Source organism: Arachis stenosperma, chromosome 8 (assembly GCF_014773155.1).
Source record: "Arachis stenosperma cultivar V10309 chromosome 8, arast.V10309.gnm1.PFL2, whole genome shotgun sequence".
NCBI lineage: Eukaryota > Viridiplantae > Streptophyta > Magnoliopsida > Fabales > Fabaceae > Arachis > Arachis stenosperma.
Window position 1 is genome coordinate 49,958,997 of NC_080384.1, and position 14,694 is coordinate 49,973,690.

Genomic DNA, 14,694 nt, shown 5'->3' on the forward strand with positions numbered 1-14,694 from the left:
AATTTTATATTTTATAAATTATAATAATATTATGTATTTTTAACAACATTATACCTAATAAATTGTTAAAAGAGAAAAAAAAGTGATATATACATAATATAATTAATGAATATAATTAGACCAAAAAAAACTAAAAAAGAATTACAAACGATATGATATATTTTAGTGGTTTAGGAATTTATTACTTAATATATATGTTTAACAAACTAAATAGTATAATAAGATATTAAGAGATATAATATTGTCATTGTTATCTCAAAAACCTACAACTAATAGAGCTTTTCATACAAATGTATGTCATCTACTTGTATGATGGGTTTGAATGCAAAGATAAAAGTTCTAAAACACTCGCGAGTCGCGTCATTATCCTAATATCCTCGACCACCTCATTCTCTCGGTATGTTAGGCTTCGTTTGGTTGATGTATATGATGAGATATAGACATAAAGACATAAACATTAAAGACATGGACATAGAATATTTGTGTCTATGTATTGTGTTTGGTAAAAATAAAAAACAAGACACACATATTTTAAAAAGACTGAATTACCCTTCATTCTACCAGAAGTTTTACTATTATTACTATACATCCATTATCCCAAACACTATATGTCATCACCATTAAATTTTTATTTCTTTTAATATTTTTTATTTCTTCTAATATCATATTAAATTATCATTCAAATATTAAATATATATATATATATATATATTTTTTGAAAAAAATAAAAAACTAAAGTTCAGAATTTATCAAAGATTAATCAAAATTTAAATAAATAAAAATTAAATGTATAATTTTTTTGATGAAAATAGAAAGATAAATTTAGTTATAAAATCTAAAAGAGGAAGAGGAAAAAGAAAGGTTTGGGGAGATAAGAGGACAAATTTTAAAATTTCAATAAGGGTAAAAGAGTAAAAAATTAGTGTCTCATAAGTTGTGTCTTAGTGTCTCACCAAATTGGAGGTACACAAATTTAATGTCTCCGTGTCCATCCATGTCCTCCCGTGTCCTTCGAAAATCTGTGTCTCACCAAACCAAACAACAGACATGTGTCACCGTGTACCACTGTGTCTATATCTCAGTGTTTATGTCTCTCAAACCAAACGCTACCTTAGAGTACACAATTGCATTTTGCTTATACAATCTTGTTTTGCGTTAACTTATCGTATAATTGAATTTTAATTGCACTTTAATAATCACATATTTTATCTTTGTGTATTGACAATACGCCCTTCGTATATTATATATTTAATATTATAATAACTCCCCCCTAGTATTACTACAAATAAATTTAAAAGAAAAAATCTGCTACTGCAATTCGTCTCTTGCAAATTGTCTCCCGCATTGAGAATTTTAAAAAATACAATGAAATTTAATAATTGGGTGTAACACTAAAACCTGGTCCATATTAAAAAAATTATCCAAAATAATTCTATAAAAAGAGTTTGATAAGTTTAAATTATTTTATTTTTTAATGTAAGAGATTATTTTCATTTATATTATTGCATTCTTTTGGTGCATTGCACAAGTTTATATCTAATAATCTTTTGACTACAATATCCTTTTGCAAGTAGAATCATATATAAGCTGTCATAGACTTCTTGGTACTTTTTCAAGACAAATCACCTTCCTTCACATCAACCTTAATCTCGTGCCACGTGTGCTTATTTGGTCTTGATAATGCCCACTGCATTGCCCATATGGCTAAAGGGCGCATGTACCACCGTCTGTCATTAGTGTCCCATGCTTCAGGAGTTTGGAAAGCATCATTGTTTATTCAACAAAAGAATCAACTTTCATTAACTATTTCTAAAAGAATACATGATAAAACACAGAAAGCTTTATTTCAAATTTTTTATTGAGTAATATCTAAATCTATTTCTATAAAGTATTTAGTCAAGACATTTTAATGTTTATCCTAAATTTTAATTACCAAATTAATCATCAAACCTTATTATTTTTCTATATAGAGAGATTGATTTAAAAAATTTAAAAACTTTTAAAAACTGTTGTATCTTTATTAAATAATAACAGGACTAATTTGTCTAATTATTTATTAAAATTTGACGTAAACATTTATTCGTCTAAAAAAATAAAGAGTTAGAGACTAATTTGATTAAAATTTGTTGAGAACTAAAACGTCTAACATATTAGGGAGTAATCAAAAAAGAAAAAGAAAGTTAAGTTTTCTTATCAAAGAAATCCGTTGGTAAAATTAAAACCACCTGTGGTTAAAGCTTACTTTGTTATCAACTTGAGGCTATAATTTTCCACAAGTTTTAGTATCAAGAGAATAGAGTAATAAGGTACTATACCCAAGTCATCTTTGGACCATGCAGCTTCATATGTTAATATAACAAACCTACTTCACAAGTTACACCAATGGAAATAAAGCATGCAAATAAGGCATAATGTGTGTTTGGATTACAGTTTGTAAAGTTTCCAGAAGAAAAACAACCATTGTCCACGTTATGAAGATTATAGCCATTTATTTCAAACCATGGATCATTGACTCCAATATCCTGAGGAACAGCACCGAGAACCTTTCTGCGAACCATTCGACCATCAACTAGAGTTTGCCTTTTTTCAGGATCATGCATCATTATGACTTCAAGTTTGGAAAAAGCATGAGCAGTGCATAAGATGAGTAAAAATGAAAATTGGATACTCGATGCCTTCAAGATAAAAGAAATTGACCAATGTTTTCTTCCCCTTCTTAAAGCACATTTACTCCATATGCGGACTTTGATGCAGTTGGAGTGTGTATAGAGCTAAATCTTTCAAGAATCTTAATAGCAGTATCACTCTGGGCCGAAACTCATAAGTCATAACACATAATCATGGTGGATGTTACAATACTCCCTTAATGTTGGAGTTTTAAAACTCCATATAATTTTAACAAAAAAAATACTATTAAAATTTAAAATTTAATTTACTTTGCGTTAATTTAGGTTAACATTTAATGTATACTGATGAAATCAATAAATAATTAATACTTTTTTTTGAAAAACTACAAACATATTAATTACAACTTATAAAATATATTTTTAATAAATGATAAGTATAATTATTATGAGAAATTTAATATGCTCTATTAGAATATAAGTTATTTAATTAGTTAATAAAATCTAATTAACTAATAATTTTATATTTTATTTATTTTAATTATTTATTTAAAATTATAATTTATTTCATAAAGTTTATTTAATATACTATCTTCTTTTGTTCATTGAAAATAATGAATTTATTCACCAACAAACTTATTCCTATTTCTGTACAATTTGAATCGTATTCGTATATTTTTATTTTTTTTATTAATCTAATTTTATTCACATATTTGAATTTTAAATTTTTAAAATTTTTTATTTAAAATTTAGATAGATATAATTCAAATTAATAATTTAATTTAATAAAAATAAACGTATTCGTATTATTTTTATTATCTTAAGCAAAAAATATCTCTAACTATATTTTTTAGGTAAGATTTTTCAGATATTATATACTTATATATATACTCTAATATTATTAATTTGAAAAATTACATATATCTATCTCTTTTGTTGAGATATTTAAAAATCATATTTAACCGCTTTAAAAAAATAATACGAAAATATTTATTTAAAATAAGATGAATATATTTATTTAAAATTTAAAAATTTTAAATAAATTTATTCGTATTAATTTTAAAATAATATGAATATATTTGTTTAAATAAAAAAATTTTAGAATAATAAGAGTATTATATCTTTTTAATTCTTTTAAATTTTTATTTTTATCATAATTTTATAATACTTTAATATCTGTTAGAGAATCATTAGAATCAATTTAGATCAATTAGCATCGTCTATATTTATATAGCATATCTGTACATTAATTGTAGGATTCTATGTCTTTATTTATTTTGATTCATTTAGCACCTATAAATACCCATTGTATATTGTACCTGACACATAACTCAATAATACACTTTTCACATCATTTTCTCAGTCTCTTGTTTCTATCATGGTATCAAGAGTTTAGGTCTTTTTTTTTCAATGAATATTAGTTCATAGCCCCCTTGTTTTTTCCTTGTCGGCAGTCTTCTTTGGCCTCCTATTTCGTTCTCTTTTTGACGCTTTGGTTCGTCACCCCCATAACCCTCTTGTTCGTCTTGTCGTCGTGATTCCAACGCAACCATAACCGTCGCCATCCGCCGCCGGACGCGCCGCCACGCGCCGCCACGCGCCGCCGAAAGACGCTGCCACGACCAGCTTGATCTTCCTTCCAGATTCCACCCGTGCCTCTTTGCTCGAAATTTTCGAGCTGTTTCCGACGCTTTGGTTCGTCACCTCCGATATCATCATGTTCTTCTCTCCGTCAGCTTTCCAACGCCGCCAAGATCGCCGCCAAAGACCACCGCACGCGCCTCCACGCGCCGTCAGAACATTGCTGTCCACCACCATTTTTTCTCATCCAGAGGCTTCAGCAGCCGTTGGATCTTCGTGCAGATCGGACGTCCCTGGAGCGTCCACGTGTCACAAGGTAAGCTGGTTGGCAACCCTGACCCGCGACGACCCGACCCGACCCGCCCTCTGACCCGCGTGCCACCTGTGCGCCAACGTGCCTCCTTCCGCCTATCCGGTGCTGCCACGTGTCGTCACTCGCTGACGTGGCACTGACGCATCGTTGACGTGGCGCTGACGTGGCTGCCAAGTGGACCCTCCCTAAGGTTTTTTGGTGAGCTCTTTCCGATTTCGCGCTCTGTTTTCTCGTTTTCTGCCCCGAATTTGTAGTTTTCTTCTTCCTTTGTTATTTCTTCTATTACTATGGAAAAACCGAATGTCTTTCAGCCTATCCCTGTTATTCTTAATGGCTCCAACTATGCACATTGGGTTGAAGTCATGCGAGGATTTCTTAAAGGGAGAAAATTATGGCGATATGTAACTGGTGATATTGCTTGTCCTATTAAGCCAACTGTATCCAAAGATGGTGCCTCCAAATCCAAGGAGGATGCTGAGAAGGAGAAGGACTATGCAGAGAAATTGGAAGATTGGGATAGTAAAAATCATCAGATTATCACTTGGTTCCGCAACACTTCTACTCCGAGCATTCACTTACAGTTTGGGCGTTTTGAAACTGCTAAAGAGGTATGGGATCATTTGGCAAAACGTTACACTATCTCTGATCTCTCTCATCAGTACCAACTGCTTAAGGAACTTCATAGCCTTAAGCAAGAACGTGGCCAAGCAGTTTTTGATTTTCTTGCTCAGATGGAGATTATTTGGGATCAGTTGACCTCCTGTGAGCCTGTTCTTAAAGATCCCGCTGATGCTAAGGCATATGAGGATTATCGGAACCGGACACGTCTCATCCAATTTCTGATGGCACTTACTGATGACTATGAGCCGGTCAGGGCTTCTCTTCTTCATCAGAATCCCTTGCCTAGTCTTGAAGATGCTCTTCCTCGTCTTAAGTCTGAAGAAACGCGCTTGGGATTGCTTCGTTCTAAAAGTGAAACTGTCTTTGCTGCCACCGACAGAAAGGGAAAAATCTGTCGCAATTGTAATCGGCCTGGGCATTCCTTCTCCGACTGTCCTTCTATTGAATGTCGTAAGTGCAAACAAAAAGGCCACATTGGCTCCAACTGCCCGAAACTGTTCTGCCATTATTGTAAGCTCTCGGGTCACTTGATTGCTACCTGTCATACTCGACCACCTCGCTCAGATCAGAACAAGTATCAACCTCGTCCCAACAACTCTTCGCATGTGCCTGTCTCTTCTGCTGCTGCTGCTACTGAGTCCACCTCTTCCACATCTCTCAACACACCTTCTGTCTCTCCATCAGATATTGAAACCCTTCTTCGGCAACTTCTCTCTTTTTCTGATAATACCCCCGGCTACTCTTTCCACCCCTCCAGGTAATTCCAAATTGGCAACAAGCAATGCATGAAGAAATACAGGTACTTGAAAAAGCACACACTTGGGATTTGGTTGATCCTCCTTCTGATCAGGAAGTTGTGGGCAGTAGATGGGTATACAAGATCAAGACTCGCTCTGATGGCTCTATTGACCGTTATAAGGCACGATTGGTTGCTCAAGGTTGTACGCAAGAGTATGGTATTGATTATGAAGAGACTTTTGCTCCTGTTGCTCGCCTTACGTCTGTTAGAGCTCTCCTTGCCATTGCTGCGGTTAAAAGATGGTCTCTCAGTCAGATGGATGTGAAGAATGCATTTCTTAATGGGGATTTGAAACAGAGAGTCTATATGAAACCACCTCCAGGATATCCTTGTCCTTCCAGTAAGGTTTGTCTCCTTCGCAAGGCACTTTATGGACTTAAGCAAGCTCCTCGTGAATGGTTTGACAAGTTTAGCACTACCATATGCAGTCTTGGCTTTATTTCTAGTCCTCATGAGAATGCGCTTTTCATTCGTAAAAGCGACCGTGGAGTTGTTCTTCTACTTTTGTATGTTGATGACATGATCATTACTGGAGATGATGTTGATGGTATCTCTGATCTCAAGACCTCACTTCAGCGTACCTTTGAAATGAAGGATCTTGGTTCTCTCAGCTACTTTCTTGGTCTCGAGGTCATCTCCACAGATGATGGCATTTATCTCTCTCAGGCTAAGTATGCTTCAGATCTCCTTGCTCGCGCTGGGATTACAGATAGTCACACCGAATCTACTCCTCTTGAGCCTAACGTTCGATTTACCCCTATGGATGGCACTGTTTTGGATAATCCGGCACTTTATCGCCAGTTAGTTGGCGGTCTCGTCTACTTGACTGTCACCCGACCGGACATTGCCTATCCAGTTCATGTTCTCAGCCAGTTCTTGTCTGCTCCCCGTACTACTCACTATGCGGCAGTTCTTCGCATTCTTCGGTATGTCGAAGGCACTCTTTTTCATGGCCTTTATTTTTCTGCCCATTCCTCTTTGACCCTTCAGGCATACTCTGATGCTGATTGGGCTGGTGATCCCACTGATCGTCGTTCTACTACTGGTTATTGTTTGTTTATTGGCGACGCTCTCATCTCTTGGCGTGCTAAGAAGCAAACGTTCACTGCTCGCTCAAGCACAGAAGCTGAGTACCGTGCCCTTGCTGACACCACTGCGGAAGTTATCTCGGTTCGTTGGCTTCTCGAAGATCTGGGTGCTCCTCAGTCGTCCCCCACTGATGTCTTTTGTGATAACCGCAGTGCTATTCAGATTGCCCATAATGATGTGTTTCATGAACGCACCAAACACATTGAGATTGATTGTCATTTTGTTCGGCAACGAATCCTTATTGATGCTGTTCGTCTCATTGCTGTTGGGACACTGGATCAGACTGCTGATATCTTCACGAAAGCTCATCACCCGACTCGCTTTCGGATTTTGTTATCCAAACTCAAGTTGGTATCCTTAGCTCCCACTTGAATTAGAGGGGGGATGTTAGAGAATCATTAGAATCAATTTAGATCAATTAGCATCGTCTATATTTATATAGCATATCTGTACATTAATTGTAGGATTCTATGTCTTTATTTACTTTGATTCATTTAGCACCTATAAATACCCCTTGTATATTGTACCTGACACACAACTCAATAATACACTTTTCACATCATTTTCTCAGTCTCTTGTTTCTATCAATATCAATCTAAAAATAAAATAAATTTAAATTAAAACAAAAAAATTTAACCCAAATAGAATTTAATGCTAATTCTTTTCTTTTTTTTTTAAAATTAAATGATGATTCTTCTCTCTCTTTTTAATTAAGGAGTACTAAAACTCCAAATACGTTAACTTTTGTATAATTCTTTAAGAAGAAATTTAATACTCCAAACCTTCCAAGAGTATTGAATCAGGTGCCCATAATCATACAGAGTCTGAAAAGTTTTAAAGCAAATAAACATGGCTTAATTAGCTAATATATAAAACTCAAGTTTTAAAGAAATACCTGTCCAAATGTTGTAGGGTACCAGCACAACTCTGAAAGCTTCAGAATTTTAAAAGTACAAGAAGAAAGTTAATAAAGAACTGAGCATTACCACTCTTTGTCTTGAAAGATTGGCCTTTGCCAGTCTTCAATCTGAGCCTCCCATTGCCGGTGCCCTATGTCACCAATTCATAGAAGCTTTAAAAATATATCTATGGATATTGTTCCTGTATGGAAGTGAACTCTGAGGTATAGCTTGTTCTGCTAGTGCTTGAACTTGTTTTCCTTGAGAGTGAGAGGAAAGAACATCAAGGACTGCGGCATTGGGCACCTGCAAAGAGACTCCAACGCTCAAGTTAGTAAGAGTAGAAGATAAATATGAGTTATTTAGAATGAATAACATACCTCTTTCATGTGGATATATTTATAGAATTATTGTGCCACAGCAGTTACTTAGTGGGTCTAATATTGTGGAGCTGTTACTAAGTGGGTGATAACTGCTCTTTAGTGCTCTTCTTTAGAGAGATTTGTGGAGAGATTTCTGTGTTCATCTAGGTTGACACGTAGTTATTTGATTTTATAAGATAAATTCGTTAACTGATTTTATAAGATAAATTCGTTAGCAGAGTAAAACATGTACTCTCCACGTACTCCTGATATAGTACGTGTGTATTTAGTTTTAACCGGATTTCGATTTATAGTTTTACCTGAGCCGAAGTATAGCCAACGGACGGAACAGATATAATTCTCAATATTGAGTTTCGAAGCAATCCCAACTATACAAATACAAAATTTAATGTATCTCATCAAAGAGTATTACCAATAATAGCATCGTGCGCAATCTTTGCAGCTGCATCCCCATTAGTACACTAGAATTTAGTGTAACACCTGTTAAGTTTCTTTAGTTAAGCTGTCTTCAGACAGGAAATTTTATACAAGTTTTCTTCAGCCAGCCTGTTAATGTAAACCCTTCCTGCCAGAAACTTGACTTCAGGACAGTCCGATGCTAGTGAAAATGTGATGGTTTGTTGAGCATCTGAAGGAATAGTCAGAGTTGCTGCAACAGCTGCTCCAATCGACGATCCTGGTTCTGAAGGCATGGCAGTTTCAGCGAAATTCAGACGGTCAAAAGACCCATGCTAAAAAGACAAATAGTACTAATTCGTTTCAGTGAAATGTAATAACTATATTGGTTACAGAAAGGTTAATATCCTGCTGTAATAGACATCTTTTGAAGAGCTTTCAAAGAAAATCACAGATTTAGATTAGCACCACATGAACCAAAATACAAATGATTGAATTTCATAAGTGCAATGTAAACATCAACAAAAAAAGGGGATGGGCTGGGGAGAAGAAGAACAAAAAAGCAACAAAAGCTGAAAAAACAGCATTACAATCTGCATCATGATATCTTCATTCAATCAACTCAGCCATTCTGATATGATGAGATGTACCATGAGATAAATTACAAAGTAACAACCCCTATTTTTGAAAAATATTAGAATCCCAAAAATACTAAAATAAAGATGAAAAATGGCGTAATGTAAGAAAATATAAAAACCAATCCTAAAAGATTGCCCTAAGATATTACAAGATACATCATTTTTAAGAGTTCAAAAGGGGTAATTGTTTAGGCTTCCAATATTATGAAACAGTGATGCTTGACAGGACTTGAAGTCTTCAACATTGTAATTGTCATAATTGACAAGAAATTATTTATGATACCCAAATAAAGGAAAATCTAAGTGCTTGTCTTATATAATACTTAGAAGCTAGAACAGAATATTTGGCTTTATCCAGGAGAAGAAAACATGATGGAACCGATAACTTGATATAACAAAAATCTTTGAATTAGAATGATCGCCAGTAAACTCAGAAAGTCCTCCAACAGAAATCTGAATGCATACATCAAGGCTGTGTTTGTTTCTAAGAACAAGACACTGAGAACAAGACATAAAAGCACAGAGATACACAATTTTGTGTTCTTGTATGCTATTTGGTAATAAACTAGAATAAATTATAAAAATCTAATTTATTCATATTTTTTTTCATTCAAAAAATTTGAGATGAAAAATATAGTAATAAAAAATATAATTATGAAAAATTAACAAAAATAATAAAAGAAAAAATAAAAAATAAGTTGTGTCGTCCAACAGAAATCTGAATGCATACATCAATTGTTTGCATTAAGCACCCCAAGGGCCAAGAATAGGATAAAACATTAAAACACCAACAGTGTAATAGTAAATAGTCCAAAAAAAAAGTTTCACTTACAGTCCATGTGAAAAGCAAGGTGACATCTGCTGTTGTTTTTCCAAAATTATATAACTGCATAAATAACATTCATTGCTTATTAGGAGCAACATATGTATCGAATTCTAACAAAAAAAAAGAAATTGAAATGAGTCTACCACAAAAGTAAAAACTGGTGCAGGAAAGCTACTCTCCTTGTAATTATGGGGTATAATAGGTGAGATCTGAGGACAAACTATTCTCAGTGCTGGGTCAGGTTCTGCATTTGGAACAAAATTATAGAGGAGATAATCAATGTAAGGGTTAAGTTATTTACAATTAATATCATAATGCACTTGGAATTTTGGAATATATGACTACCCCATTTTACCTTCATATACTTAATGAACAATTTCAATAAAGAATTCAATGATGGTGGCAATGAATATGAAAATAACTGATTAGATACATTGTAAATAAGATTCAAACAAGTATTGTGAATCATATTTTCTGTGATTAAATAAAACAAATTACATAGAAATTTATTCAATAATTACATATAGAAAGTGTACACACTATATAACATAGAAAGATATCATGGAAAATATATAACTTAAATTGAAGTATGTTCTATGAATTTGCCTTTTCTTTTCTCCTTTATGGGATGAAAATAATTTTCTTCTATGAACAACCGATAATTCTATTACATCTTGTCTTCATTTTCGTATTTAAGGCTGTCATGGTAAATATAATTTTCACGATAACAACAAAAGTGTTGTTACAAAAGTCACTTATTCTCGTTCATCAAAAAGAGGCAATAAAAACATTAATAAAACAAATTTTTATTACTGCCATCATGTAAATACAACACAGCAAGTTAATTGGAGTAATTGTGTAAATACAATTACTTAACAAGCTAATGAGTATCAAATACTTTGTCTATAATCTAATTAGTGTCAAGCTCTTCTTTTTCAACTCTTTTTCAATGACAACCAAATAAAATATGAAAAAGAAGTAATCATTAATAAAGGTATAAAATTATCTAAAAATATTTTATAACTATTTTTTATGGATCAAATATTTTTAAAATTTTTTTACATATCTGTTTAAAAAGATACATCTTTTCTACCAAAAGTCTCTTCGGCATAGCCGTCAAGATTTTAGATAAAATCTAGTTCACCGTCCCCTTCGGCATTGCCATCAAGGCCGGAGAACTAGAAAATCAAATATTATTAATAAAAAGGTTATAAATCACAATTACATCTATAATGATCATCCTACCTACATCATTATTTTTTCAAACATATCTTTCGGTCATTGTTCATTTACAAAACTAGCTAACAATTAACTCGAACTAGATATGTGTAACCTAAATAAAAATCTTTAGACCATTTACATGTTCTTCCTCCTTTAAGCAAATCCTCCATCCGTTAAAAAGGTTGAATTAGGGCACAATTTCTACATTGAAAAACAATTAAAATAGTGTAACTATTATGAATAATAATTTAAAAGAGTTTAAAATAGCCAATTAAATATTTTCTATATTAGTAAAAATTGAATTAAACAAAGTAATTGAGAGTAAAGAAATGACTTACGATGATCAAATTACATCAAAAATGCTTTTCCTTAACTTTTTTCCTTTAGCTAATTCTTCTTGATGTAAAAAATATTTCTGAGCATGACTGGAAATTTGACTAGGAGTTTTTGTTTTTACATAATATTCTGAAATTCTTTTCCAGTGTGAGCCTTCTTTTTGGTACCCTCTAAGAAATAACCTACCAAAATATGATTTTTGAAATAACTATTAACAAATTTTATACTAAAAATTTTTAAACAAAAACATAAACTATTTAATTAATAACGATATTTTTAGATATCAAACAATTTTTTTTTTCTTTTTTGGTTTTTAGTCCAACTAAAAACCTTATTATGCCAACCACGGTCAAAACAAAATAAATTTAGCAATCAATAAAAATTACTTTAGAATTCGCTCAAATTACTAGTTATTGATGCATAAAAACACTGATGTATGCAAGCTTTAATTAACAAGAGAGCGTTGAAGTCTATCTTGCAAAAAGGAGGTGCTAGACTTATATATTGTAGACAACATACAATCATCATGGACAAATTAGAGATATATCTAATTCAAGAGAATTGTTTCTATATGTTGATATTAGTTGCTTCACATTTTTTTTTTGTAAATACCAATATTTAACTAAATAATAAATAAATAAATAAATAAGAGATAAAAAGAAGTAATATAATAATAAATACCTATGTTCATCTTGGGTCCAATGATATCCTGTCTTTGTTGGTGCTGCCTTCTCTTGTTCAGTTGGCACTACCTCCTCCTCTGCAGCTGGCACGAGCTCCTCCCTGCCATGATAATAAACAAAATATTAAAAAGTTCATTGTTTATTAGGTTTGTTCATAAAATTTATAAAAAAAAAAGAAATATAGAATAAGTAAACAGAAATAAAGAATAGGAGAAATAAACCTTGCTAACTAAGAAGGGAATTATTAAACTACTCTTCCACCTTAGTCCATAACAGCAATAAAGAAGTCTCGTGATCCACAGATTCAGTCCAATAAAATATATAAATTTAATTACAATTTTAGTCTATTAAACTACTCTTCCATCTTAGTCCCTGACAACAATAAAAAAGTTTCGTGGCCCACAAATTCAACCCAACAAAATACATAAATTTAATTCTAATTTGTTTTGTGATTTTAGATTAAAAAAATTATAATTAAATTTATGTATTTTGTTAGATTGAATTTGTGGGTCACAAGACTTTTTTTTTTTGTTGTCATGGATTAAGGTCGAAGAATAGTTTAATAAGAATGAAAATATTGAGAATACTGACCTGTGATGATGATGAGTCGAATAAGGCTGTGATGGTGGTAGTGGTGTTGCATTGATGATCATGGTGATCATGTTATCAGATGCAGCATTGAGAGGAGTGCTTGTAGGATAACCGTTATCGATGGCATTGATGTCGTTCATCAGCTTCTGAAAGCGCTCTTGCAGCTGTGCCGGGGTCCTGCCGGGGAGACGAGCAGCGACGTCCTCCCAGCGGTTCTGGATATCATCCTGAAAACAACTGGTAATAATTGACTCAAATGCTTTGTTCTCCTCCCAAGTCCAGACCGGAGGTTGAGGTTGAAGTGGTTGATGACCACCGACATCGGGAATCAGCTCTAACATGTTCCTACTGGTATCCCACTGAGTCTGAGGCTGAGGTGGTGGATAACCACAGGTGTCAGCGAAAAACTCATCCGTCAGCGTCCTTACTATATCCGTCTGAGATTGAGACTGAAGTGGTTGATTACCACACACGTCAATGGCACGTGACTGAGACTGAGACTGAGACTGAAGTGGTTGAGAACCAGATAATGGGCTTCCCCAATAGTGCTCTCTCCTCTTCATAACTTCCGGGAAACACGAATCAATAACTGGCTGAGGTGGTTCATTACCACTCACGTCCATGGCACATGGCTCAGGCTGAGACTGAAGTGGTTGGCTTCCCCAATAGTGCTCTGTCCTCTTCATTGCTTCCGGGAAAAACTCATCAATAACCGGTTGAGGTGGTTGATTACCACTCATGTCCATGGCACACGGCTCACCTACATTGGCGGCAACAATCTTTTCGTCCCCATTCCAGATGGGCTCAGGCAGAGGCGGACACTCAAACAGAAACTGCGGTGCTTCATCGTCGGCATCAAAGTCTATCATATCGCACGGGTCTCTGATATCCCATGGATTCATCATTGCAGAATCTGATTGCTCGTCACTCATTCTTCTTCTCCTCCTTCTTCTTCTTTCTTGGTTTCCTACTTTTTTCTTTCTTGGTTTCCTATTTTTAGATATAGTATTTATTTATTGATGTAAGTTTCACTTTCTAAAATAGAGTGTGTCAATTAATTTATATTACATTATGAATAAAAATTAAATAATTTCATTTTAAAAATTCATTTTAGGATTTTTTTTATCTTTTGTATTATGTAAATGTAGATAGTTTTAATTAAAACAAAAGACTTTCAGAAGGCATTATAGAAGGACTACTTAATCTTGAAGTCTAAAATTAAAGCGTTAAAGATAATTTTTTACTCTAAAATTAATATTTTAATCCAATTTTTTAAATTACAAATTATCTGTTTTTTCCCTTTTTGGATAAACGGGACTGAAGCTCAAAGAGAAGGAATTAAATAATTGTAACTAATCGGGATAGTATATTTGGCTCATTTAGATTACATAATTTTTTTTTTTTTTTGATATTCTGTTTCGCTCTTTATACAACATACTTTAATTACAAATTATCTATTTAAATAAAAATAAAAAATAAAAGAGTTGACTCTATTTAAATTTTATGTTTTCAATGCAAAATTCTTCTAAATTAACAATAACAAATTATTGTTACTGTAACTAATCAGGATAGTAAATTTCACTCGTTTAGATTACATAATATTTTCTTTTTTTGATACTCTGTTTCGCTCCTTATACAACGTACTTTAATTACAAATTATCTATTTAAATAAAAATAAAAGAGTTGATTCTATT

At 33.2% G+C, this 14,694-nt stretch overlaps 1 protein-coding gene across 1 annotated transcript; it reads right to left on the minus strand.

Moving 5' to 3' along the window:
• Positions 1-10,329: 10,329 nt before the first annotated feature.
• LOC130946962 (uncharacterized) lies at positions 10,330-13,970 on the minus strand. Its single transcript, XM_057875870.1, has 3 exons — positions 13,001-13,970; positions 12,408-12,509; positions 10,330-10,413 (listed from the first exon to the last, which is right to left on the minus strand). The coding sequence occupies exons 1-3, from the start codon at positions 13,930-13,932 to the stop codon at positions 10,407-10,409; spliced, it is 1,041 nt and encodes a 346-aa protein (XP_057731853.1). The 5' UTR covers positions 13,933-13,970; the 3' UTR covers positions 10,330-10,406.
• Positions 13,971-14,694: the final 724 nt, after the last annotated feature.

What these genes read in the sequence shown, in the direction of transcription:
- LOC130946962 (XM_057875870.1), bottom strand. Translation starts at nt 13,932, where the DNA reads ATGAGTGACGAGCAATCAGATTCTGCAATGATGAATCCATGGGATATC. An exon ending in TCGACTCATCATCATCACAG is followed by an intron (nt 12,510 to 13,000) that starts GTCAGTATTCTC and finishes TTATCATGGCAG; the next exon opens with GGAGGAGCTCGTGCCAGCTG.